Source organism: Dicentrarchus labrax, unplaced genomic scaffold (assembly GCF_905237075.1).
Source record: "Dicentrarchus labrax unplaced genomic scaffold, dlabrax2021, whole genome shotgun sequence".
Classification (NCBI taxonomy): Eukaryota; Metazoa; Chordata; class Actinopteri; family Moronidae; genus Dicentrarchus; species Dicentrarchus labrax.
This window is the reverse complement of record NW_026136710.1, coordinates 10080303-10105477: the sequence shown is the minus strand read 5'-3', so window position 1 is coordinate 10105477 and position 25175 is coordinate 10080303. Positions and strand designations below refer to the sequence as shown.

Below are 25175 nucleotides of genomic sequence, written 5' to 3'. Positions count from 1 at the left end.
GCAAACATTTTAGTATTTTCCCAATTGTTCCCTACCCTGTGTTTTAGTTGTAGATAACAGAAAAAATAAACAAACAACATGTAGATTCACTGTTGTTCTTGGAGTCAGGAGGGACATGCGTGCTTTTTGTTCAGCTTATGTGGAGTGGCTCCTCAAGAGGGGAAGACATTTAAAAATCCACTGTATTAACAAGGCGTCTTTGTCAAACTCCATGTCTCTCCTTTGTTTATTTTTAAGGAATATTTAGTTATATATTTACTCCCTCAAAAGTTGTAAAATCTATGTATTTTTGAGCAGATTCTCAGTGGGTTACATGTGGTGCCAAAAGGCTTTTTCTGTGTTTACAGTGTCAAATAAATACCCTGTAATTGCATTCAGCAGTCTTTACAAACAACATAATTTTACTGAGAGGAATAAGAGGCAAACAGGAAAGCCTTTTGGGATATTAAAATGCTTAACTATATCAGAAACTTTAATTTCATGACCAAGATTTTTTCTTAAACTACAGTACTATGCTTGTAGATACATTTTTTTAAATATAACATAACATCCCTGGTACGCAAAGCTCTGACCAGCCAACTTTTAAATAATTGTAACACTTATAACTTGAAGGAAAGTGCAACAGACTGCAATTACCTTCTGTCCATGGGGCTAATACTGTGCTAAGGTATTGCATAGAGCACTAGTTCCCAACTTGGGGGTCACAAAAGCTTCAAGGGGGGTTGCAGGGCCTCCTTGATTTTAAGTGGTGTAAAACATCACCAGTGTTCGGGTCATTACCCAAAAAAGTTATGCATTATAAATAACGTCTTTTATTTAAATAATGCATTACTTTACTCATTTTATTTATTTATCATTTCATTACTTTACCAGTCTAGCTTATTTATCACAAAATCAGTGTTTATACCTCATGAGGAGGAGTCTCTCAAATAGTTTGTCAGACAACCTGTTCGTCCTCAGAGTCAGCACAAGACTGCAAAGTCGGAGTTGAAGGAAGTTGTATCCTCCTCTTTAAAAGCAAGATAGTCACTCAGGCAATATTTGAGCGACCTGCCAAGTCTAGTCCTGGTCGGTGCTGCTGTAAATCACCTGGCCTCCGATGGCGTCTGAGGCTATTTTTGGTCCCGGCCATGGTCACTGGGAGGCTGCTGAGCCCTGCTCCATTGCCTGCTTAGCCCACTCTGGCTCTACTGCTCATTCTGGCCTATGCCAGTAGTGTAAACAAACCTCCCCCGGTACCTCAAGCTTGCAGTCCGAGAACAGTCAGCTAATAGGACCTCTAACTAGCTAGTGGCAGCAGCTAGTAGTTCAGCAATGTTACAAGAGAAAAGTTCTGTGTTGTAACAATCCCTTTCGGGCCGGTGACAAGGCGCAGACAACCTGTTTGATGTTTTTTTTATTTTTCTGCAACTATCTGGCTAAGGAAAAGTGCATCGACTGAGACTCTTCTCATCGACTTACAGTTTAGTCAACTATTAGAGCCCTTAATGTAATAATTGGATTTAAGAACAGTAATGCATTACACACAAATGTAAAGTGATTACACTTGCTTTGTAATGCGTTACACCCAGCACTGGAGATATCTCAGCTTTTCAATGATTTAAAAAAACAACAAAAAAGGGCACAGTGAAAACCTAAACACAAGGAATATTTAAAGAGCCTTCACTCTCTGATAAAAAGCCGTCTATGTACTGTTACTGTATATAGACAAACCTTGGACTTGTATATAGTTAAAACAGCCAAAGAAATAATAGAACAATGGCCAAACATCAGGGAGAAGAAAAACTGAATGTGTCAAAAAAGGAGCCAAAATATACATAAATAAATAAAAAAAACATAATACAGACAGAGGGCTGTATAAAATAGTTCAGAAAAAACTAATCTGTCAAGCATTATCCACAGGAAATAATCACTGACATAAACTTCCTGAAGTTATTTCATTCACCATTTGGGTTAATTGTACAGTATATCCATTGTTTTGTACTATTATTGCTATGCACTGAATATAATATGAAATATCCATAATTATACCAACATATATGGCAGTTAGGTATGGGGTTGTTTACTCAGTAAAAGAAAAAGGGCCACCTTAAGGAAAAAGGTTGGGAACCACTAGCATAGAGCTTTAAGTTGATTTTGCTCTTTTGAGGTAGTGCATTCAATCAGGGATAATGTGACCTTGAATTCTGCCGTCTCTATTGGTTCTTGTAAAATGAGTGAGAAACACTAATGTCAGCAGGAGAAGAAAAGCATTATTGTCAGTAGTCACAGATGAACTCAAGCAGCTAAATGCAATGTGCTGCTCATCTCGCCTAAAAGTCTGACATAGACAGGGCCAATGAGAATCATTCTGCGTGGGAATTGGATGGTTTGATTATTATTGTGAGGACCAGCCAAGACGTAGTAGTTGCACAGACCTGTAAATGGTTATAAGACCCAAAGACCTCTTTTTAAGAGCTCTTGAGATGTAACTAAATAACTATCTGTATCTCACAGCTACATTTGAACTGTATGACTCCAAGCGGATGATATGTATAATTTGCCCTTCTAACGGCACAGGCTACACATGAAGGTTAGCAGTGGAAGATGCAGCTTGCTGCTGTATACTGTAAACCGAGAAGGAGAGCTAGTTGTGATGATAACTGGTCCCAGATTGCTCCTCACAGAACAAGGTTTTACTGCTCCTGATTTACTCTGGCCATGCTGCCCAATACATTCCCAAAACTGTGGGAATCTTGCTGAATAATGAAATTGACAGGCCTCATTTGTTTGGTTGTCTGAGTAACAAAAGCCAATGCCATGCACAACCCTGTGAGGCATAGCCATAATCCCTGGGGATAACAATACTGAGTTCAGTTGAATGGGGTTATCTGTCAGCAAGGACAGACAGATAAAGGATGACTGGTATTTGGAGACTTTTGCCAAGCAACATAGAACAGGTGGGACAGGAGTTAATCGTCCTTGTATTCAAATGTCGGCGCTTTATGCAGAGTACAGATGGGGAGGCAGTGGCATCAAATTAAATGGTTTGTGTGCTATGTTTTTGAAAATGCCAGATTGTTTATGAGACTGATAAAAAAGAATGTGTCAAGAACTGTATTTAAAAAAATATAAAAAAATCATGAAAAATATTTGTCACATAAATTATCCAATTTTATACAAAGTAAGAGGCCTGGTGTAATACCCAGCAATGGACTTCATATTGCCCAGATCACATACAATTTGACCTCCAAAATAATTCTTAAAATATTCAGAAATAGAGCTGCAGCTTTAGCTTTCCATATGTCACACAACTGTCTTTTTCTACCAAACCAAACACTGATCAGCCATAACATTGTGACCACCGACAGGTGAAGTGTATAACACTGACTATCTCGTTATGGTGGCACCTTTCAGTTTGTGGGATATATTAGGCAGCAAGTGAATATTTTGTCCTTAAAGTTGATGTGTTAGAAGCTGGAAAAATGGGCAAGCGTAAGGATTTGAGGGACTTTGACAAGGGCCAAATTGGGATGGCTAGATGACTGGGTAAGAGCAACTCCAAAACTGGAGCTCTTGTTCCCGGTCTGCAGTGGTCAGTACGTATCAAAAGTGGCCCAAGGAAGGAATAGCGGTGAACTGGAGGTCATAGACAGCCAAGGCTAATTGATGCACGTGGGGAGCAAAGGCTGCCCCGTGTGGTGATCCAACAGACGAGCTACTGTAGCTCAAACTGCTTAAAAATAAATAAATGTTTGGTGTGTTAGATATTGAGCAGAGAGGTGAAGTACCTCCACTTCTGGTGTCCCCCATGGACCTTATTTTGGAAAAAAGACACAATGTTTTGATCCATTTGAATTGTGCCATGAATTACATAATGATGTTTTGGCAATTTATAAGATAATTTTGCAAGTCAAGAAAGTCACAGTTTGTTGACGTGCCATTTAGATTTGTGTGAAGCCACTCAGATGTAAACTATATCTCTCGTCTTACAGCAAATACGTCACCAACATCAATATGGCCGCCACATTATCTGTGTTTTCTTACTTGATGTGTTTTATCCAGTGACTCTCGGGTCCATTTATCAGCTAGGAACTGAAAGCAAGAGCTGGACCCATTTTTTCTCAGCAAATCTGAGTAGCTTGTGGAGAGAGAAAGCTGTGCCATCACTGAGGCCACTTTTAGGTGTGTAGTCTTTCTAATTCTTTCCACAGTGTCACTCTTTAACAGTTTTACGACAAAATGCAACTTTCTTTACTAGCAAAATTATCTTGTAAATTGCCTCAGATCATATGTGTAATTCATGGCAGGATCAAAGCATTATTTTATGACTCAATATACTCAATATGAATCAAAACTACTAAACTGAAACATGGTGTGCAGCATAGAATAAATTTGTCATTTCTCCCACTCGCACATTAGGGATAAACTACCAAATCATACCCTTAATCTATTTTATGTTACACATGGTGTCACTCTAGATTAATCTTTATACATGTTTCAACATTAGTAAAAGTACATTTAGTGGTCCATTCACTGCGGCTACTGCAATTATGTAGTTGATTTATGTGTTTGTGTTGTCTTACTGCTCTTCTCTGGGCAATTGGGGATAACTGTCACCTTTTTGTTCCCAAGTAATAATGGAATCATTTGGTGATTAGCTCAGTGGAGAGGCGGTCACAGTAAGAGCATTGACCTCTCTGCCCTCTGCCTCACTTCTCTATTCCCAATGTCTAATCCCAGCATTCTGCCTTCCCACTTGGGAACAGAGCAGAAATTAGTCTCTACCAATTCACCTTATTGCATAATTTTCTGTTTCCTTTTTAAGTAGGGGTTGCTTTATATGAGACAGTATTTCAACACTGGGGTAAGGACTCTGAAAGTAATGTGTTTGTGTTAAATGATGGATGAAACAGCAGGTCAGCAGAAAATACATCACTGGACCGATAAATATAAGAATGATCAAATTATAATGGGAGACAAAAAAGAATCTCATTTTTGGTAAGTTAAAACACTTTCATTTTTTGCAGCTGAGAAGATAATTCACCCGTGAGAGCATAAGGCAGGTCATGAAATTTGTAGTGATTACTCATGTTACTTGTCCCGGGAGTGAATCTGTTTGCATGTTGAAGTGAGAAAATCCAAGGAATTCAGGGAGAGGCAAACGAAGGCGATTCTTATGGTTGAACATAATATATTTAAGTCTTACGTTTTTTTTTTTCTTTGACCATTAGCTACAGGGACTATTTGGCTATGGAATGTAACACATTTCCAATTTTCATCCTTTATTCATATAACTGGTTAATGTAAAATAAAAAACCTTAATCAGATTTCAAAGTTATAAATAAAGAATTTGTTTTATTATCTCAAACATGGATCTGCAATGTTCTTAAGGCAATATAATATACATAATGTTAACTTAAAACTTCTAAAAACTTATATTTTAAGTAAGTAATCACACAGTCAGCTGCAAACAGCTGGTGTGAATGCATGCAGAGTGATAAATACTTTGGGAGCAAGAGGACATTTCCACAAACTCCATCTATGCATAATTCAGTATGACATGAATAACCAGGGCACCCTCCAACTCAGTCAGCACCCTTTAATTATTTAAGTCAAACTTTGCAGAGGAGCACCCCAGGTTCAACAAGATATCAACAAATGCTACATTGTCTGAGATTATAACGTTTGGTTAACTTTAAAAATCTCTACAGCAGACAATTTTAAAGTGTCACTTATGGCAAGATTTTTTTTCCCCTTGCTTGAAGTGCAGACCCCTGACTATGTTTAGTAAGGGTCAACAGGCCACCCACTGACACGCCTCAGCATCTAAATCGACCAGACTGATGGCCTCTGTCACTTGACCTTTACACATTACATTAGTTACGTGACACAGCCTTATATTACAGTTTGACACACAGAGTCGATGGTTATGTTAACCGAGAAGGGGCAGTGGGTCTGAAAGAGTGTGGTCTCACTGTTGTTGAGAAGTAAATACAGTTCATAGAGTTCATTTGCAAAAACAGACATTCTTAAAATGAATAAACCAACTCCAGTTTGACCGATATTCATTTCACTGCACAAAACACAAAAACAGGTTTTATGGAAAATAATCAAAACATATATATCTGTTTTTGAAAATGAACCCTTTACTTAATAATATGACTCACGGAAGACAGGATTCTTATCTTATTACCAGTGGGAAGTATGACGTTAGTCATGCAAAACTGCCTATTTTTGACAAAATGTAAGCAGTACATGCTGTGCTATCAAGAACATGGGTGGGCTGGCCAGAGCCAAAGTGAACTGTCCAGGCTGGTCCATCTGGGGAGCTGGCACTGAGAGCCTCCACGGATGTAAAAAAAAAAAAAAAAACATGCTTGCAAGAGCCGGACAACTACCACTGAGAATAACAGATTTTCGATGACAAGTGTATGCGGCTCATAGTTGAATGATAGAGCCAAAACTACCGTCATGCTGTTAATCTTGCAGCTATCAGATAATTAATCTCCACTGTATGCATAAAGTGATCATATTGCTATTATACTAAATTGTTTTTCAGGGAAATGGATTTAGACAAGCAACCTACCTCGTTTTTCAAAATTGTGCTTAATTTCGTTGTCCTTGCACATTATGTCTGTGTGTCCGATGTTAACTCCATAGTCCTCCTGGACCTTCCCATCGTTCATCTTGCTGTGGAGCTGGTTGGGCGTGGAGTTAAGTGAGTGTCCGCCTGGGTCCTCCTCATCACAGTCGTAATCATCAAGAATTGGGGTCTCGCGGATGGGCATACCAATGACAGAGCTTCCGTGCTGATGTGTGCTCCGAGACCCCCGGTAGCTGTCTCGGCCCTGGGGTCCGAGCAGAACTGAGGGAATGTAGTGGATCTCATGGGTGGCCTCAGTACTGGCACTCTTCTGGGGGATTCGGCGACGCTTGCACCATCGGTGGCGGGTATACAGGACGAGGGTGAAGAGGAGAATTAGGAGGAGGAGGGCGATGAGGCCTCCCTGGACATAGTCAAGAAAAAAGAGAGAACGAGAATTTTAGGGAAGCACACAAGGACGATAACTCTGATGTTCGCACTTAAGTGGTAATGTCGATATGTCACGTGGTACACAACAATACCAACACATAATAGAAAAAGTACTTTACCTCTAACAATAACAATTACAATCACCGCTCTAGTGCCAGTTATAATAGGTCGAATGCCAATTATATCTATTTGCCAGCTATTGAAGAGGTCTGGCAATCAGCACTTCAATATGTAAGTTCTCAAAGCAACGTGAGGCAGCTAAGAGGGTCCAATGAGATGAAATTATTTGTGCCCAGGTTTTGTTTTGCCAGTGTAAAACATACAGCAAATTATTTGACATTTAAAAAGAAAAATGGCTCAAAAATAATAACCTCACCATCAGACTCATTATCATAGAGCCCCCATCTCCAACAAAATTGAAACAAGATCCCCCACCACCACCACTGTAATGTATATGCATATCAATGGAAAGAGGAGAGTGTTAATGTTCCAGAGATTTAAGAACCATGTAGATGGGACATTCTGAGCCTTATTACGGTCAGAAAATACATTCATATTGCAACAATAAAAAAATAATGATACATCCTATCATTAATCATTGTCTTCTTCTGTTTGGGGAATTATCTAATCAAGTTTTGGATATACAGTTCCCATAATTTGAGACTTTAATTACATTGAGACTGTGACAGATTACAATATCTAACACAATATATATAGAATAGAAATATATATATACATATATATATGTGTAAATCACACTGTGTGGAAAAATATCTTCGCGCGTGAGTGAGCGAAATTAGAATAATTAAAAGTTGTCAACCTTGGCCCTCATCAGTCATGTATAGAAACGTCAGTCACCAACTGGAACTAACCAACAAGCATGTGTCCCACATAGATTCCAGGGGCTTGATAAATACTAACTGGTCTGCTGTATGATATAATCCAGTTTCTTTAGAAATGTTACTGAATCATGATTCATAACATTTCTTCAAAGTGCTTATTTCATTAAAATGTTTACAATATTTTGTCTAGGATCTTCAATGAGACGCAAGCTGGTGAGGATGATAAATATTCTGGACTTTTTTTTTTTTAGGAAAAAAGAGAAGAAGAATTAAACTCAGGGCATCCCTGTAGCAATGATGATATTAGCAAATCATTAGAAAGGAGGACGAATACAGACACAAACTTTCACACACACAAATACTCACAAACACACACACACACACACACACAATGAAATTGCTGTGCAGCATATTACAGATTTTTAGTGCTCAAAATCAGCACTTTGTTAGCTACACTTACTTACACTTTCTGCAGTTAGACTAGTCACCTGCATACATTCACATATGTAAATGGACATACACATCATAAACTAAAATCTCAAGAATTACCATAGAGTTGAATAAACACTCCTATAACAATAATTTGACAGATTAAGATTTACAAATGATGAATTTACTGCACGGCTACTAGTGATGCAAGTGTTTCTGTCATTGTGTCCATTCCCTATGTTTATAATCTCTCCAGCACATATATACAGAAGTCAGGCAGAAATAATTTTCTTTGTAGCAATGCTGCATCTGGACTCCTATCTTCAGAGAGTCACACACACCAGTGGCCCATTAGCCTGTTTTGCCCTCCCTTTCTTCCCCAAGCCCTTACAGTGGTGCTGTAAATTCACAGAGGAGCATCACATTTCTCCGCGGTTCATCCAATATCTCACCATCACAGAAACATCAAACACCCTGCCACACATGCTGTGGCTGCATGATAAAGCAAATCCATATGCACAGACAGAATGGTGGAAAGAGCAGGAGGGCATGACTTATTCTTTGATTTTTCACAATGACATTCAATAAGTGGGATGTAGTATTTGATTCAGCAAGACATGGCAACCTAAAGGTGATATATGTGTAATGTCAGACAGAAAATGCAGCATCAGCACTTTTTGCAAGCACATATTTAAAAATCTGGTGACATTCACAAAATTAAACACATGTGCATATGTGCATAAACGTGAGCTACAGGAGCATGACCACAGGGAACGTATACTATATGCATACTAAGATGCACACACGCGCAAACTAAATCACGACAGAATAATAAATAAAATCCACAAGGGCTCATTCATCACAACATTTAAAATTCCATCTTCATGAGGAAAAACAAACCCCTTTGAAATTATAACTCATGCACTGCTGGGTGTCCATAAATCACACTGTGCTGAGAAGAGAGGCGAGAGAGAACTAGTACCACGGACAAACTTGTTCATTAATCTCCAATAGGATGGCAGCATTGCAGAAATGCAGTCCCGCAAACTCCCCTTGGCCTGAACTTCTACATTAATTCCCACTGAAGAATAGCAAAAACATATGAAGGCTTATGTTTCATTTTAGTAGCAGAGTGATAATGGAGTGACATTGTATGGCTCTGCAGCACCACTGAAAAATGGTAATGTAAAATTGCAATGAAAAGGTTGAAATCTCAGTTTAAAATAATCTTCCTGGCAGCCTAAAACATAAGACAGAAATATTTTTTGTGTATCAGTGAGGTCTTTATTTATCTCAACACATTAATTGACCATCACTGGAAAGTAAAGAAAATAATTGTCCATTTGTCATAGAAATTTAAAATAATTGCACCTTTTAGAATTACACAATGCACTAGTAAGACATATTTGACATTTAAAACCTTAATTAGTCTCCTTACATTTGAATTTTAATACCGCACACTTGGTACACAAGTACTGTCACTGTCACAGTCTAAAAGCTTTATAAGTGCAAGTACTCACACAAAATAGCTATACCACATGTCAGCTTTTGTCTTTTCATAGCTCTGTTAATTTGACTCCGTCTCTGTCACATCAGTGTCCTTAGGATTCACTCAAATTTCCTCCCCCGTATCGTCTGACAATGTTTTCATCTGCACTTCCCACCGTTCTTGCTTTTTGTTCTCTCTCCCTCACAATTACTCTGTGTCTCTCAGTCTCCATTCCCCTTCATGTTTGATCACATATGTCTTCCACTCTTCAGTACAACAGCCGTATAAATTCACAGTGGCAGATGTAGCCATGAGGGAAAATGGGTTTTCTGTTCATCTTCAGACCCTACAAATCCCTGCTGCTTTAGTCCTAAGTGACTTCACGGGGAGGAGAGTGGCTGGAAGCCCCATAATTCCACTCTTTTCTGTAGCATAGGTTTACTTCAGTTTGATTATTTTTCTCACTTTGCATTCCTTTTTTTCTAATATTGCTCCATTTTCCCCATCTGAATCACCTTGTATGTTTATCTTTCCTCCTTCCTTTTGTTCTCCTTTCTGCACCCTTCTCCCATTAGCCTTCTGTAAATTCCCCATCTTTTTCCTGTTGTCCCTGCTTTTTACCTTTCATTTCTTACCCTCCCATTCCCCCCTCTGAGGATCATGTTGCCTCTTTCCTTTCATCATTCCCTGCCAGGTTCGCTTGCTATGGTTTCATCCTTCTCACTTACTTTTTATCCTCATTCTTTTGCAGATTGACTTGCAGAATTTTGGCTACAAACACAAGCGCTGAATTATTCAACACTTTCGCAAATCTTTTTTCAACTGACATAATACTGGCAAATTCCTTTAAATTAAATTAATGAGTCATCTTAAAAATACAGAAGATTGTACTTTTCTGCATATAAAGCAACCACTGATAGTAAGAATGATATGGGTTGAGTGTACAACCTCAAAATGAATCTGAAATTGATAGAGCTATGAAAGTATGAATTATATAAGAAAAGAGAGATTTACAGTTTTTATCAATACCAAATCATCCTCCCACCAGGGCATGTTCATTCTAATACTTTACATTATTCTAGTGGTTTCTGTATTTCATAAAGCCCAGCATAAAAATAAAACCTTCTGATGCTGTATTTGGGATGGATGAGAAAGAAAAAAAATCAATACCACCATACATTAGCAAATATGAGACAAATGCACTCTAATAATTTAGTTTTCTCCCACATTCAAAACACATTACACTAAAATATCTACCATTATATGAAAGCAATACACAGGATTTGTTTAGATGGCTGGTTTAGACAGAAAACGCAGTGGAATTAACAGGGAACTAACATTTGTTTTACAAATAAAAATAAAAATTGTTAGCTACAGTGAGCAACAGTTAAACACAAGAGTGATTTAAGTCAAATCCTTCAGATGCACGGACGTAATTTGGTGGGGGACACAGGGGACATGTCCCCTGCACTTTTTCAAAAGGCCGTTTTGGTCCCCTGAAGATTTTTTACTGTCCAAAATCAATGTTACGCTATAGTAAACAGAGACACGTCAAGCACTAGGACCAAGCGGGAAACGGCTGCTCAAACTGAAGCCTGTTTCCCTTAGTTTAGACCGCCCACAAGCTCCTTGATTGGCTCTGCCGTTTCTTGTGTGATTGGCCGTCCCCGCTGTCACTCCATCTTGCTTGCACACCCGTATTGCCATGTAAATGAGGTCTGTTTACCATATATTCCAAAAATAAGTGTAAAATTGGTGGTACTGAGTTGAAGTGAAGTTGACTAACAAGGGGAAACACAAAATTGGGTGATAATGTTTTGCTACGTGCTTTACAACCAGTCAAACCAAAAAGGGGAACAGTAAACTTAAAAGTAGCAATAGAAAACTGGAAGAACTACTAGAAAACACAGTGAACTGAAGTTTTATTAAAAATACTTGTGCCCCCCCCACCTCTGAAATCAAAATTTCGTCCTTGTTCAGATGTATTAGATCGCTCAATAGTGGGCTTGGTTTAGCGAATACAGCATTATACTGATTGTGGAGCGATACAAAACTCGAGATCTCTTCACTACTTTCAGATCAAGGGAGGAGGATGACGGTGAAATGAAACAATGAGACACTACATTCTTTGGACATCTTAACAAAGTTGTTACCAAACACACACCTCCTACAGTATTAAGATAATGCTCTGCTAGCCACCCACTAGCTAATGGTCAAAAGGCGATTTTATATGATGGGTGGGTTTAACATTCATGTTACCGCCTCCGAGTTCAAGATGGGCCTGAAAAAAATATATTTACATTTTACAGGAAGAGAAAATGAACACACAGTACTAGAACATGGCAAATGTATTTTTTATTTCACTGTCTCAAAAAAGTTAAGACCCTGAAATTTATCATAAGGTCAGCTCACAAACATGCAAGGCAAATGAAAAGAAGCTATAGGCACCGTAGAGAAAAATCATTGAGTCACAGAGCTGCTTTCAATTCTCAGAGTGATAATGATCACATACAGAACTACCCTTGCACAACTGTGACAGTTTACATGGATACAACAGATACCTTGTTATTTCACAACTTTAAGTAGTGGAGAGTCAAGAGGTCAAGGAAATGTGAATTAAAGATACTCAAACACTGATTTATTGTAGACAACCCAGTGTGTGTTAACGAAAGAAGTAGCAGGTAGGAGTTTGTTAGGCTTTAAAATAATCCATAAATTGCTAGAATAAATTATTCTATGTTAAATTTCAGCTGTCAATCTGTTTGAGAGTTATAATAGATCCTGAGGTTTGTACTCACTTATATAACTTAGATTATTTGCATAAGCTATTTCCAATGCAATTTCCTGTTCAGTATTAAACTTTTTTTTCTTAAATGATGAATACAATATGACATTCATTTTTATATTACTTCTTTTCAAGCAGAGCATTGAAGTCCCATAGAATAATTTATATTTGTTACTGTACATGTAGTCCTAAATTCATGACAAGTCTTCATATTAGAACCTGTTTTTGACCAAGTAAATCTTCAGCAACATTTTGCAAACATGTAGCAACATTTTCAGTCTGTTTTTGTTGTGATATTATTTCTTCTTATTTATGCCGTTGTATCTAATCTCTGCAATGTGACTCTGATTCTGATGGCTTTTCTTCTGTTGAGGACAGAAATAGCACTGTCAACACAGATCTCTCAGATGTGTCACCTATCTTTGGCCCATTCAGAGAAAAAAAATGAGCCCACAATAGCAGATGTTTTGGCAGATGCTTTGCTGCATTTTGTATTCAAGACAAAAGTGAGCAACACAAAGTCAACAAAAACAAAATTAATAGTGAATATCATCATATTGTATAAAATATTATGTGATAAACAAGAAATCATGTGTCTGGTTATTCACTAGTACGAGATAGTGTGTCCCTTATGCACATGAATAGTGTGCTAGTGGAAAGCAGTGGAAAAAATATAAAATAAAAAGTGGAAGTTAACAATAAGAGTGATTACTTTCCTTATCTAATAACGCAAACAACATCTCTGTTTTCTTCCTACTCATACATGGCGTTGTCCAGAATAAAGTTATAGTCTATATCCTTTTCCTTATCCGTTTCCTTTTTCAGTAGTATCCCAACGTGTTTACTGACATTTAAATGCAGATAATGTAAAAAATATACTGCGTTATCGAACAGAATAACTTGTGAAGCCTGTTTGTGTGTGTGTGTGTGTGTGTGTGTGTGTGTGTGTGTGTGTGTGTGTGTGTGTGTGTGTGTGTGTGTGTGTGTGTGTGTGTGTGTGTGTGTGTGTGTGTGTGTGTGTGTGTGTGGTTTGGGTCTTTAAATTGTTCTCAATGTTGACTTACTTTTAGACTATAGTCCACTAGTCTAAATTTTAATTTCCGTTTAATCAAGGGTGGAATTAGTTGTCCGGAACATCCCTAATGAGTAGGCTATCGGTAACTGGTTATAAAGAAGCAACCGCACACATTGCATACACTTAATGGATGAAAGTGTAAGACAATCAAACCCTCAAACCACATCAAACTCTTCTACAGTCAGGAAGTTTGATGATCAATTATATCGATCCACTCTTCGCTCTTGATGAAGCATCAAGATGAAGAAAAACTGGACTCTTGGCACAACTGTGACTCCCTTATGATCCTAATAAGCTGCTTTATGCAGGAAAACAACATAACTCTAAGCCAACACATCCAACACATGCTCTGTGGTTTAGCCACCATCTGTGCACAGTGGAGGCCATGGCTCAGTACACCTAGCAACCATCCACCTCCTGCTCCAAGTGAAGAGTGGACTAGCAATCTTTTGTGTATCATTTAGAGAAAATGTCATTGTGAAATAGTTGCACGGTAACAGACAGTCAGACAAGCAGAAAAAATAAAAATAAATAGCAGATGATGCAAATGTATTACCACAAAAAGCCACAGACATACGTAGAAGCATTAGACAATTGTGCAAGCTAACACAGCCACGTGCATACAAGCACAGGTGTACACACAGTCACATAACTGGGCTGCCTTTATGTATGAACACACCTTTAATGGCTTATTTATGTGTTCATTGCAAAGACCTTCAAGAAAAAAAAACATTCTTTACCTCTCTCTGCAACTTTTTTTTTCTGTCACCATCTTTTATTTGTCAACCTCCCACTCATTCTTACTTCCTACCCCCCTCACAGTGTTGTATCTGTTTCTTCTATCACTCTCTCCCAGCAGGGAGTTAAAGTGGCATGTGCCCTAGCATCTGCTCTCCATTCTCTCTGTCCAACTAGAAGTCGCAGCGTGAATGACAGGACTTGGCTCTCTAGTTAATGTTTCCACTTGGCTAATTCACCTTGGAGAAACCATGCCTGTCCATTACCTGGGCACATGGAGAAATAACAGTTTCAGACACATAACACGGATACAGTGTAGCCAGATGGATGACATGAGCTGTCTTACAAGATGTTAGAATGGAATATTTTTGGCACACATGTTGACTCAATCTGTTTTAATTTAGGTAGAAAACATCTTCAGCTGTCTGTCTCATTCATTCATCCAATGACTAACTGTCTTAGTGGCAGTTTGGATGTATAACAATATCTACATTCAGCAAGAATTATTTGTCGCCCCCTCTCCAATACTGCACGAGTGTGTAGGTGGTTTTGTCTCAACACTGTGCTCTTGTTAATACAGGTTTTGTTCGGCTGTTGGGAAATGCAATGTAAAAAAGGACCATGTTTTTAAAAAGCCTATGAAAAAAAAATGAATTTAATACCTCAGTTGGTAAGATAAAGTTATTTGGTGCAAGTGAAATAATGTATTCTGAAGTAACTGAAAATAATTTTAAAAGTCCACAGCCCTGGCTATGTAAATCACTGGAGAAATTACACTGACCCAAAGCCCGTACCTAATCATAAAATCTGATTACACTGTGATTGAAAACTGAATGAAAATCTCCCACAGCTTAACTGGAAAGCGCCAGGTCGACCTTTCCATTTTGTCCCTCTCGCCATGGGAACTAATACATGTTTCCATCATCCACTCCCCATCCCCTTTTCAATCGCCTTGAGTCCTATCCCTTCATTACTCCACCTCTCTATCCTCCCCTTTTACATGCCACAATGCTCTATCCCACACAGGGAAGATTTGAGGGCAGATAATGCTGTCTTGAGCCCTAGCCTTGTGAATTATAACAGAGAATTAGGGCTGATTTGCTAGTGTGGTGCTCCCGCCCACCCAATACCTCACTCAGAGGGCTTTTTCTAGCTTTGGCCCATGCCCTACACCCACTACTTTCTTCTCTCAGCCAGCCTAACAATAAGTCTGTTTCAGGGTCTCCAAGCTCAGGGCCTCTATAGGAGGATGAAGTCTGCATCCACACCATAGATTACAGAGATAAATGACTTCTCAGCTATGAAAGGGGAGTTCTTTATACATGCAGAGCAAATTAATTTTTTTAAAGAAAAGGTAGAGTTCTGAAAGTAAACTTCATTTAACCATGCCACACAACAAAGAAAGCACAAAATGTACAATGTAATACACTGTGTACCCGCAATGCAATTGCAAACCTCGATTGTAAAATGTAAACACTTCATGTAGGGCTGGGCGATAAATCGATTTTATCGATTAATTTGAATTTGTAGTTAAACACGATTTATTTTTAGTTAAAATCGCTTTCTCTTGAACTTCCACAACACTGGCGCCCATAGGTCAGAGTGCGCTGACCCCTCCCCCCGCCTCTCCACAGATAAACACCATGGCAGCAAGCCAGGATGAGCTCGTCCCCAAAAAAGGCACAGCGTCGTCGGTTGTTTGGAACTGGTTTGGTTTTGTGGCGTCCGACAGCGAACAAACCACGACCCACTGCAAAGTTTGTTTGAAAGCTGTTGCAACCAAAGGTAGCAGTACGACAAATTTATTCCAGCACCTCAAGCAGAGGCATGCAGCTGAGTGGCAGAAATGTTGCTCTCTGCGAGATATACATGACTGCAGCCCACAAACACCCGCTAAAAAACAGTCTACAAAAAAATCGATTAAAATCTTAAATTGGGTTTGGTGTGAAAAAATCGGAGATTTTATTTTCAAGCCATATCGCCCAGCCTTAACTTCATGCCCTTTTGTTGATTTCTACACATCAGACGCTTCCATACTCATTTGCATGTTGTTTCCTACAGCCTTGTATTTTATGTTATAACATCTTACAAACACCTTGTTACCCTTCGCAATGGAGGTTATGTATTCATTTGCAGGTTTGTTTGTTTGTCTGTTAGTAGGATTACAGAATAACTGCTGGCTTGATTTTCATGAAATTTGGTGAAAGGGTATAGCATGGGGCGAGAAGGAACCCATTCAATTTTGGAGCAGACACATCATTTTTCACTTTCCCATGGCAGAATGAACTGACATTGTTTTGCACATGTACAAAGTGAATGGTGTTATGGCCATTATGCTTTGTTGTACATTGAATTGTTATGAACAAGCTAAAATTAAATATGTCTGTATGCAGTCTAACTGTTTCTACTACTGTGTACTTTATATTGATGTGTAACTGTTATAAAATAACAGTGACAGTTCTGAGAGCATGACAGTAATTAAATTGGTTCTGTTCCACAATAGAAGAAATGGGGCCTCTTCATTATGTCTCATGCAGCGGTGGCCAGCCTGGCTGATACAGAAATCAGTATTTACTAAAATCTACATTCAGTTAAACATTTTCCATTATACCACCCAATAGGCATTTTGAATATCATCATACGTATATTTGTTTGGCCTTCTCTATGAACGAAAACAGTTTTCTTTGTTTTTAATTCTCCCAGTTTTGTTTTCTCGACGCATATAGTTCAAGGTAAATTAGGCTTTTCGATTTTGTTTTTCTTTCTTTTTAATGATGGCCTGTGAATATCTTTCGAACATTACAAACAAAACGACTACAGAGCAGACCATACGGAATCCTTCCATGAGTTTCATTTGATGTAATTACACTTCATAAATAGTACAAAAAACAACAGCAACGAAAAAAAACATAGGCAACTGAATAGAGAAAAACAAATAAAAATGGCTAACTGAATGCATCAGTTTGCTGCTCATGAGGTCATCCCTTGAGGAAAGCAACTTTGCATTTCAAAATCACACAAATGTTGAAAAAAAGGGGTCTGCATTTAATGGCTAGCATTTGTTGTTTTTTTTTCCCCCATTGTAATGGAGCCTGGGTATATTTCTCAGTATAATGACATCCCATGATGCTCACTGTTTGCATGGTAACCAAATATAATTGCCTGATGACCATGCACCGCTGCTTGCTCATTACTGTGGCAAATTAGTGCTGCTGGAAAAGAAGAGACTGCAATGCCCTCACAGCCTAACGCCACCCCACCCACCCTCAATACATTATAGCTCTTTCATTTGCTTAGAAGAGATAAATGATATCTTCACATTGAGGCAGTGTAAGCCAACTGTAAGCACACATGCCCGCCTCAGTGACATTTCAGAGAAAGAAATGTGATTAGAAACGTAATGCCAATATTTGCAGTGGTGTCACATGGGGCCAATACAGGCTTGCTACAGCTGTTGATAACAAGGCAATAAGAGGGCCTGGACAATGAGGCCCTCGGGGTGACTTTGATTGAGAAAAAGGAAGGGCTGCAGAGTGAAAGGGACAGGGAATGGATTTTTGCTTTTGTAAAGATACGGGCATCAGAGTGTGGACAATGGCGCATACTTGTAAAGGCATGTGGGAAAATAACGGTGGACACACACACAGTCATTTTGTTTTCCAATTTTGCTTGGAGGGCCATATTTGAGGCTTACAAGGATTACTCAGATTGTTCTTTTTTGCTGTACCATCAGGAGCAATTGTGTGGTATTTAATAGAATACAGAATAAATGTAAGACTAAAACTGTGGAATGAATGACTTTGCCCTCTGCTAGAGGAAGAGAAATCCTTGAAAGCTGCCAGATGCAATGGAGCTATATGTGATTATGGGTGTTTTTTATGTGTTAGTGTGTGCTTGTGCCTGTGTGCCTTCATCAGAGGCAGCTGGGGGCCTCAGCCCTTGTTGTATTCCCTGTCGTTTAGCTTGAAGTGAGGCCTTTATTTGTATCTGCAGCTGTTGGCCAAGTGTTACCACAACAGCTTGCGAGAGTAGACCTGTCAGCGAGCGCTAGCAGCTGAAGGGAAAGGTAGTCTTTGTCCATTCATGCCAGACACAATCAAAAACTCACTTTCGGCCTTTCTCCTGCTCTCCCCCTCAAACTCCCCATCCCTGTTCTCTCCTATGCGCCTCATATCACAGCAATGTCTCCTCACTTCAGTGGCAGCTCCACCACATATTTCATGTTATATACAATATAGAGTGTTCCTATTGACACTTGCTTTTACCAAGGCCCAGGGTTAAAATAAATGAATCCGAAGGGAACATGTCAGTCTGTCTTTAAATCACACTTGGGGGAAAAAAAAAAAAATAGACATACACTTTACTGCAGTGAAAACGTAATAGATTCTGACTGATTTGAAAATGCTAATAGATAACACAGGTCTGAATAACACTTCCAAGTCCAATTCAAATAGCACAGATGTTCCCAATTGGTGCTTGAGTCATTAATGGCTGCTAGCAAAACCCATCTGCTATCATTAGCACTAAGGGGGAGGGAAAACAAGCAGTTCAAATATACATTAATGGGAAATTTCCCCAAGACTTTAATCACTGTGCTTCAAGGGGCAATTAAAAGAACAGCAAGAATTGGGATGAATCAATAGTGAGATGAGGAGATGAGGGGGGGGGGAGCTGCTTGTCTGCCAGCTTAGGATAGTTAGTATGGCAGAGCTTGGAGTTGTTATCTTTAGAGTTCATGGAGGTGAATGAGATATGCAGCGAGGATGGTCTAATTCCCAATAGTAAACATCTCTGAAGTGATGCATCAACATAAAGAAGCATCTCAGCTGAATATACTCATTTCAGTGTTCCCTGGTTTCCAAACTTGATGTTAAAAAAACACTTGCATAGTTTCAACTTAGTATGGCACATGAGAGCGTCATGGAATGGTTCCAAACAAACAGTACAGTACAGTATATGAAAAAGGAATATGGTTATAAATACAATCAAATATATGATGTTGTCTAGAGTGGCAGGGAAGGCTTACTATTGTGCTTGTTCTTACTCTACAACTAAAGCTGTGAACCTAAGTAAATGAACTATGACATAATATTAAAATTAATTAAAAATAAAAGAAATAATTATCACATCCCCAACCCCAAATGTTTCGAATTGACTGTCACAATATAGAAAAAAAGCATATATTACATTATACATATTGAAATAGACAGATATGAAGTAAGGTCTGGTACATTTCCGGTCAACATTAGACTAATTGTATATTTTTAAATGTGAGATTGTATTTTTTGGCAATTACAGGTTTGGAGAGACGTTTGCAGATGTTTTTAATTTTTTGAGTGGCTGCAATTACACATTTCTAAGGAGACCATGTTAATGACTGTTCCCCTAAATGGTCCTCAAATCTACAAATCTACAATTCCACAAATTGTTTCATTTTAATTTATCCCTGAACAATACATTGATTAAGCAGGCTTTAATTGAAATCCATACACGCACACACACACACACACACACACACGCAAACACACACACACGCAAAGACACACACACGCAAAGACACACACACTCTCTTGTAATTTCATGTAAAGTACGCCATGCTTTTAAATGGATATGTAAAATTGTTATGGGTAAACTATTTTATAAACAGTCTATATCCCCTCTCCACACTCACACAATCAGTTACACACTTGTGCACATCAACTCTTTGGAATTACAATGTCCAAACATATCAATCAAGCATCTACACATGCATACACACACACACACACACACACACACACACACACACACACACACACACACAAGCAGCCAAAAGCGCATGCATGAACACAGTTATTCAATAATCCTCTCCCTTCAGCACCAGACTTTTCTTTTGTTCCCCCGGACTCATGGTCTCCATCGGTAACTGTTACCCAGGCAACAGAACAGACAGTGAGAAGGGGAGTGAATGGGCAGAAGAAAAAGGGAAAGAAACAAAGATGGGGGGGATGCAGCCACTTCTACCTGAGTTTTGTCTCTATTAATAGCATCCTCCCTCTTTCACTTCCACAGTTACTGGAAGTCTGAAGGGAACTAATTTGCTTTGGTCATGACACTTGTCCAGCCAAACAAGTGCTCTATTACAGCAGTTTGCTTTTTCAAGCATGCACGTGCTGTGTGTGTGAAGGAGGGACAGCTAGATTGTGTACGTGGCAGAACATCAAGTTTGTCTGTACACCTTTGTGTCCCTGTGTTCTCCGAAAAGGATAATTGTTAATAGAACTGTCTAAACAGTATCTTAGCAGCTGATGAGTACAGTATACAGCCTACACATACACACTCATACAGACCAATAACTTTCTTTTTATGCACATATAGGGAAAGTTTCATCTTCATGCAACTCAAAAACTCCCACGGTCGCATTCGGAAAGCTTGCTATGAACTGCTGTATTAAAGCAATCCTATATTTTAACCAGCGAATTCAATCTTCAACAATTCAACCTAAGTTATGGGTTAAAAATCCACCAACCAGCTAAGGCAACTATGTGTGGACTTTCTGTTTCCAGTGTCTGCATGACCTTCCACAGTCCAAAGACATGCAAACTGTGATTCGGGAACTCTTAGGTGCACATAGCTGTGAAGATGTGTGTAATTTGTTTTTGTCTGTCTATGTGTGTCATCTCTGTAACGGATTTGCGACCTGCCCAGGGTGTATGCTGCCTCTTGCCCAGTGGTTGGGTAGAATCAAGCCCACTGTGACCGTACACACAATAAAGGGTTTAGAAAATGGATGGGTGGATACAACACAGCCATTCAAACTCTAAAAGGGGTGAGTGATCCCAAATAATCATGCAGAAAGGGAGAGCCCCTCCCCCAAACATGAAGACCCGGATGTATAGTTCAACCTCACATAATGTAGCACAGGGTCATTCACGTGCATAATCACACAAAACATTATACACAAAGCTTAGCAAAACAACCAGAGAAACCTCAAAACTCATCCTATCATTGACATTTGTATCACCAGGTGTGAGGTAAGCACAGTTAAACGTCCACTAGCTAAATGTGCACTGTTATAACAAATAAGGATACAGTGTCACACATGTTTCAGATCTCAAGCCCGTAAAGTTCCAGTTCAACCTGTGCCAGCTACACGAAAGAAAAAGGTAACAGCAGTTTTGACCTAATATATGAAAATATATGAGCTGTTGCAAATGCAAACAGTTGCCACTGCTAGATAGTGGTTCCAACTATTGTCTTCTGTTTATAGCTGCTCTAAAACTATGGAGACTGTAAAACCAAAAACAAACAGCTTTAGATAATGACAGTTTAATATTGGGTGTTTTACAGCCAAAAGTGGAGTGCACTTCTGGTTGAGTATTTAATAGCCAGAGGAAGTTTGTGTAAACAATTTATGTCAACTATTTTACTTAAAACAGCTACAAGGATTTTTCAATTTGTGTTGATTCTGGCAGCCCCAGTGAACAAAAGAATTAGTGTTTCCACTGCCTTGTTTTGTCATTTTGTTCCAGTCTTTTGTTTGTCCGTTCTGGCCTACTGTAGAAACATGACTTTGAAGAGGATTCTATAAAAGTATGCCCACATGACTTCATATTGTATGACGTAATTTACTAAAAAAGCCAAAGACAAACAAACAGTCCTTTCTTTGCTATATTCATGTCACTACCAACGCCTGGATCCAAGCCATCATGACAGTGGCATAGTCCTCGAAGCAGCACCACAGCACCTGACCATGTGTTTAGTGTCCTGCTAAAATCTGGGAACAGAGCAGCTATGAATGAGAATATGTGGGAACCATGCCAGGAAGCTTCCGTTAAGAGCTGCTTGTACCGTTCTCTCCCCTATGGATACACGTAAGAGACACAGCCAGGCCCGAGCAGAACACATAAAGAACACCTTGACCTACTGTATATGGTGTCACTTGCTGTAGAAGATTATAGTGAATAGTGGTCCGTAACAAGGCTCATGTCCTCCTTACGGACTAATTAAAGGAAATTAGACTTTTTGCACTTGCCCCAAGTGTACTACTGGCCTCATATCCATGCTCAGAGTATGGGGGAAAATACCTGCATAGACCACACGTACAAGTATAACTGCATAAAAAACGTGATTCATATCATGAAAAGTCCTGCAATTTAAAAAAAACAACAACAACTTAATAACAGTAATAACTCACATCTTACTACAGATCACTGATCACAAGAGTCGTCTTCCTTGTTATTACTTAAAAGGTTACTATAATTAGAATTTCCAGGGGAAGCAGCATTTATTCCTGACTGATTTTTCGAAATATGCAAGAGATTTCACATCATTTGTAAGACAATAACAAATCCAAAGGACAAACACTGATTAATCAAGAACCTGATGACTAAACTGTGCAGCAGGCATGAAGTTATAAGGAGCAAATTATGAAACACTATGTTCCTTGTTTCCTAATTACATCAACAGTATCACCCCAAACAGCATGTCATAGCACTAATGGCTCTGGTTAAGAACAATTAACAAGGTGGAGAGCAGGTCATTTATTGAATTGAAGTGGGGAATGTGCAGACTAACGTGTTTGTTTGATGCAAAAGCAGTCACATCCCTTATTTTCATCTGGCAGGCAGGAGTTTCAGCAGGAAAGACTAAAGCCTGGAACATGCTCCTCAATCTGCAAATACAGTATAGTCCAATATACTTAGTAAGAGGCAGTTTCAAATTAACCAGGCTAAACTCTACAGGAAACAAAAAAGAAACCCAGAATAGGAAACAAATCATGTCAAATTAAACCATCTGTGTTTTCTTGACATTTGAATCTGTTCTAGCAGCAAGGTTAGTCCTGACGTTACCCCAATGTTCACCTTTATGGGAACATGCAAGGAAAAACAGATGAGAGGACAAATAGTCTTTCAAAAAGACCCCTATGACTTCCAACAAGAACCAAAAGGAACTATGCCCGGAATAGGGACACTAAGGCCCACTCCTGCAACTAGGCACATTTAGAGAGTCCCAGTGGATGAGAGGGTCACCCCAATGTGCTTGCAATGTTGTAGAAAGGGAAGAACACTAACATTCTTTTTAAGTGAGCGCCTATTAGGATGTCGAAGTACGTTGCCTTCCTGGAAAACTGCTACACAAGAATCCATCTTACAAATCTACAGTAGCACTAGAAAACATAAATGGCCACATTAGTGTCTAGGATGCCTGGAGGGGTATTATTGGGAGGAATATCTTCTCTGCTCAGTACGCATGTGGTGCGTTATTATTGAACATCTGCGCTCGTCATGCATTGTCTATAATGAACATCCTGCAAGGCCACAGCAGTGACATAGACAGAAATAAAACAAAAAATAGATTAGAACATGGAAACACATAGCCTGCTTAACTCTTTGGCACTATTATCAATAGCTTTTACACTCGAACCCTGATGGCATGTCATCCTCTAAACTGTTCATCTCTACCAAGACTTCTATCTTATCTCCGATGGATTGTTGGGCTGATGCAATGCATATGTAGACATATATTAATTCTGTTTCTTGTACAAAGAAAAGGTTCTAAATTACCTTCAACCTGAGAAAATATTATTTGTCAGTGGATGGAGATACATTTCGATTTTTCTGGATTTTTTTCTCATGCAACTCCACGCAAAGTAGAGATGTTATAGCAGGTTTAAAGAATATAGCTGAAGTAGTTGCAGCGGAGAAGCCTTATATGTGGAATGAGTACATATGGGCTGACTTTCAGAAGACCTCAATTGTCAGAAAGGTTAAGGAGAACACTGGGGAATCCCCTTAGACTAAAGGGTGGAGGGAACTCAGGGCCGTTCCCCATGGCAGCATTCAGTGGGTTAGTAGGAGAGCTTGAGGGGAAAGCTGAAGGCTCTGGATTTTGTTTGATTGTCACAGATTAAAATGTCTCTTCAATGTAGAGTGAACTTGGGAACAGTGTTGTGCGCTTGTCTTGTCAGCCTGCAGCCGAAGATGATTATGATAGCTACATGTCTGCCAGGCTATGGGGCCATATTGGTTAAATGCCAATTTGCCCAATCTTCCCAGCTCAATACTTACGAGAGTAAGACTTGATCATTGTCTGAAGTGATGAGCAAAGACACAGTGCCACATGTTCTGTCGTTAGCTAAGATAAGTGTTTTGACTGTCTTTGAGTTATTATTCAAGGAAAAAAGTCCCTTATTCTCATGAAAGCTGAACTTGAATGAACAAAACTGAATTTGAGTTAGGAAAATTCCATTCAAAAAGCATATATATTAATATAATTTTCAAGCTACTGAATTTAATTCAAAATGGTTCTTTGCAAATTAAGTTTTGAATTCATTTAACAAATATATTCTGGCTGGGGCCTGTAGCATACTCTCGCTGTCACTATGTGTGATGCTGATCTGTCCTGAAACGTCCTTAACTTTAACTGCGCATGTGACATTGAGGGACACAAAGTCTGAAAGACACCAGTGACGTGTGAGACATGGAAACAGATGGCACAATTATTTTTTTACTGATAGCAATACATGCATCAGGGTCTGAAACAAAAGGTTTTTCTATGTTTATGCATCGACTGTTGATGCTATAGAAAAGCAGCCTTTTCTCAGACACGCTCATCATAGCTTCTCTAACTTTTTTGTGTCCAGTGATGGGATGTCTCTGAGCAGTTTTAACTGTCACAATAGACAAGGAGAAGCCTGCTGTGAAATTAAAAAAAACAGGACAAAAGAATATTATATTATTTTAAAAAGACATCACCTTTGGTGAGATTGTTCTCTCCGGGTGAGTAATCAAATAACTCAGCAGCAGCAATCCATGTTTCAG

The 25175-nt window shown here is 39.0% G+C and overlaps 1 protein-coding gene across 2 annotated transcripts in view; it reads right to left on the bottom strand.

Moving 5' to 3' along the window:
- LOC127370511 (astrotactin-2-like) overlaps positions 1–25175 on the bottom strand; it is a 249299-nt gene that overhangs the window by 171084 nt on the left and 53040 nt on the right. For both annotated transcript variants that reach the window (XM_051412637.1, XM_051412638.1), the window contains exon 3: positions 6569–6989. In XM_051412637.1, the coding sequence (XP_051268597.1) occupies positions 6569–6989 (421 nt within the window). The remainder of the gene's footprint in view (positions 1–6568; positions 6990–25175) is intronic.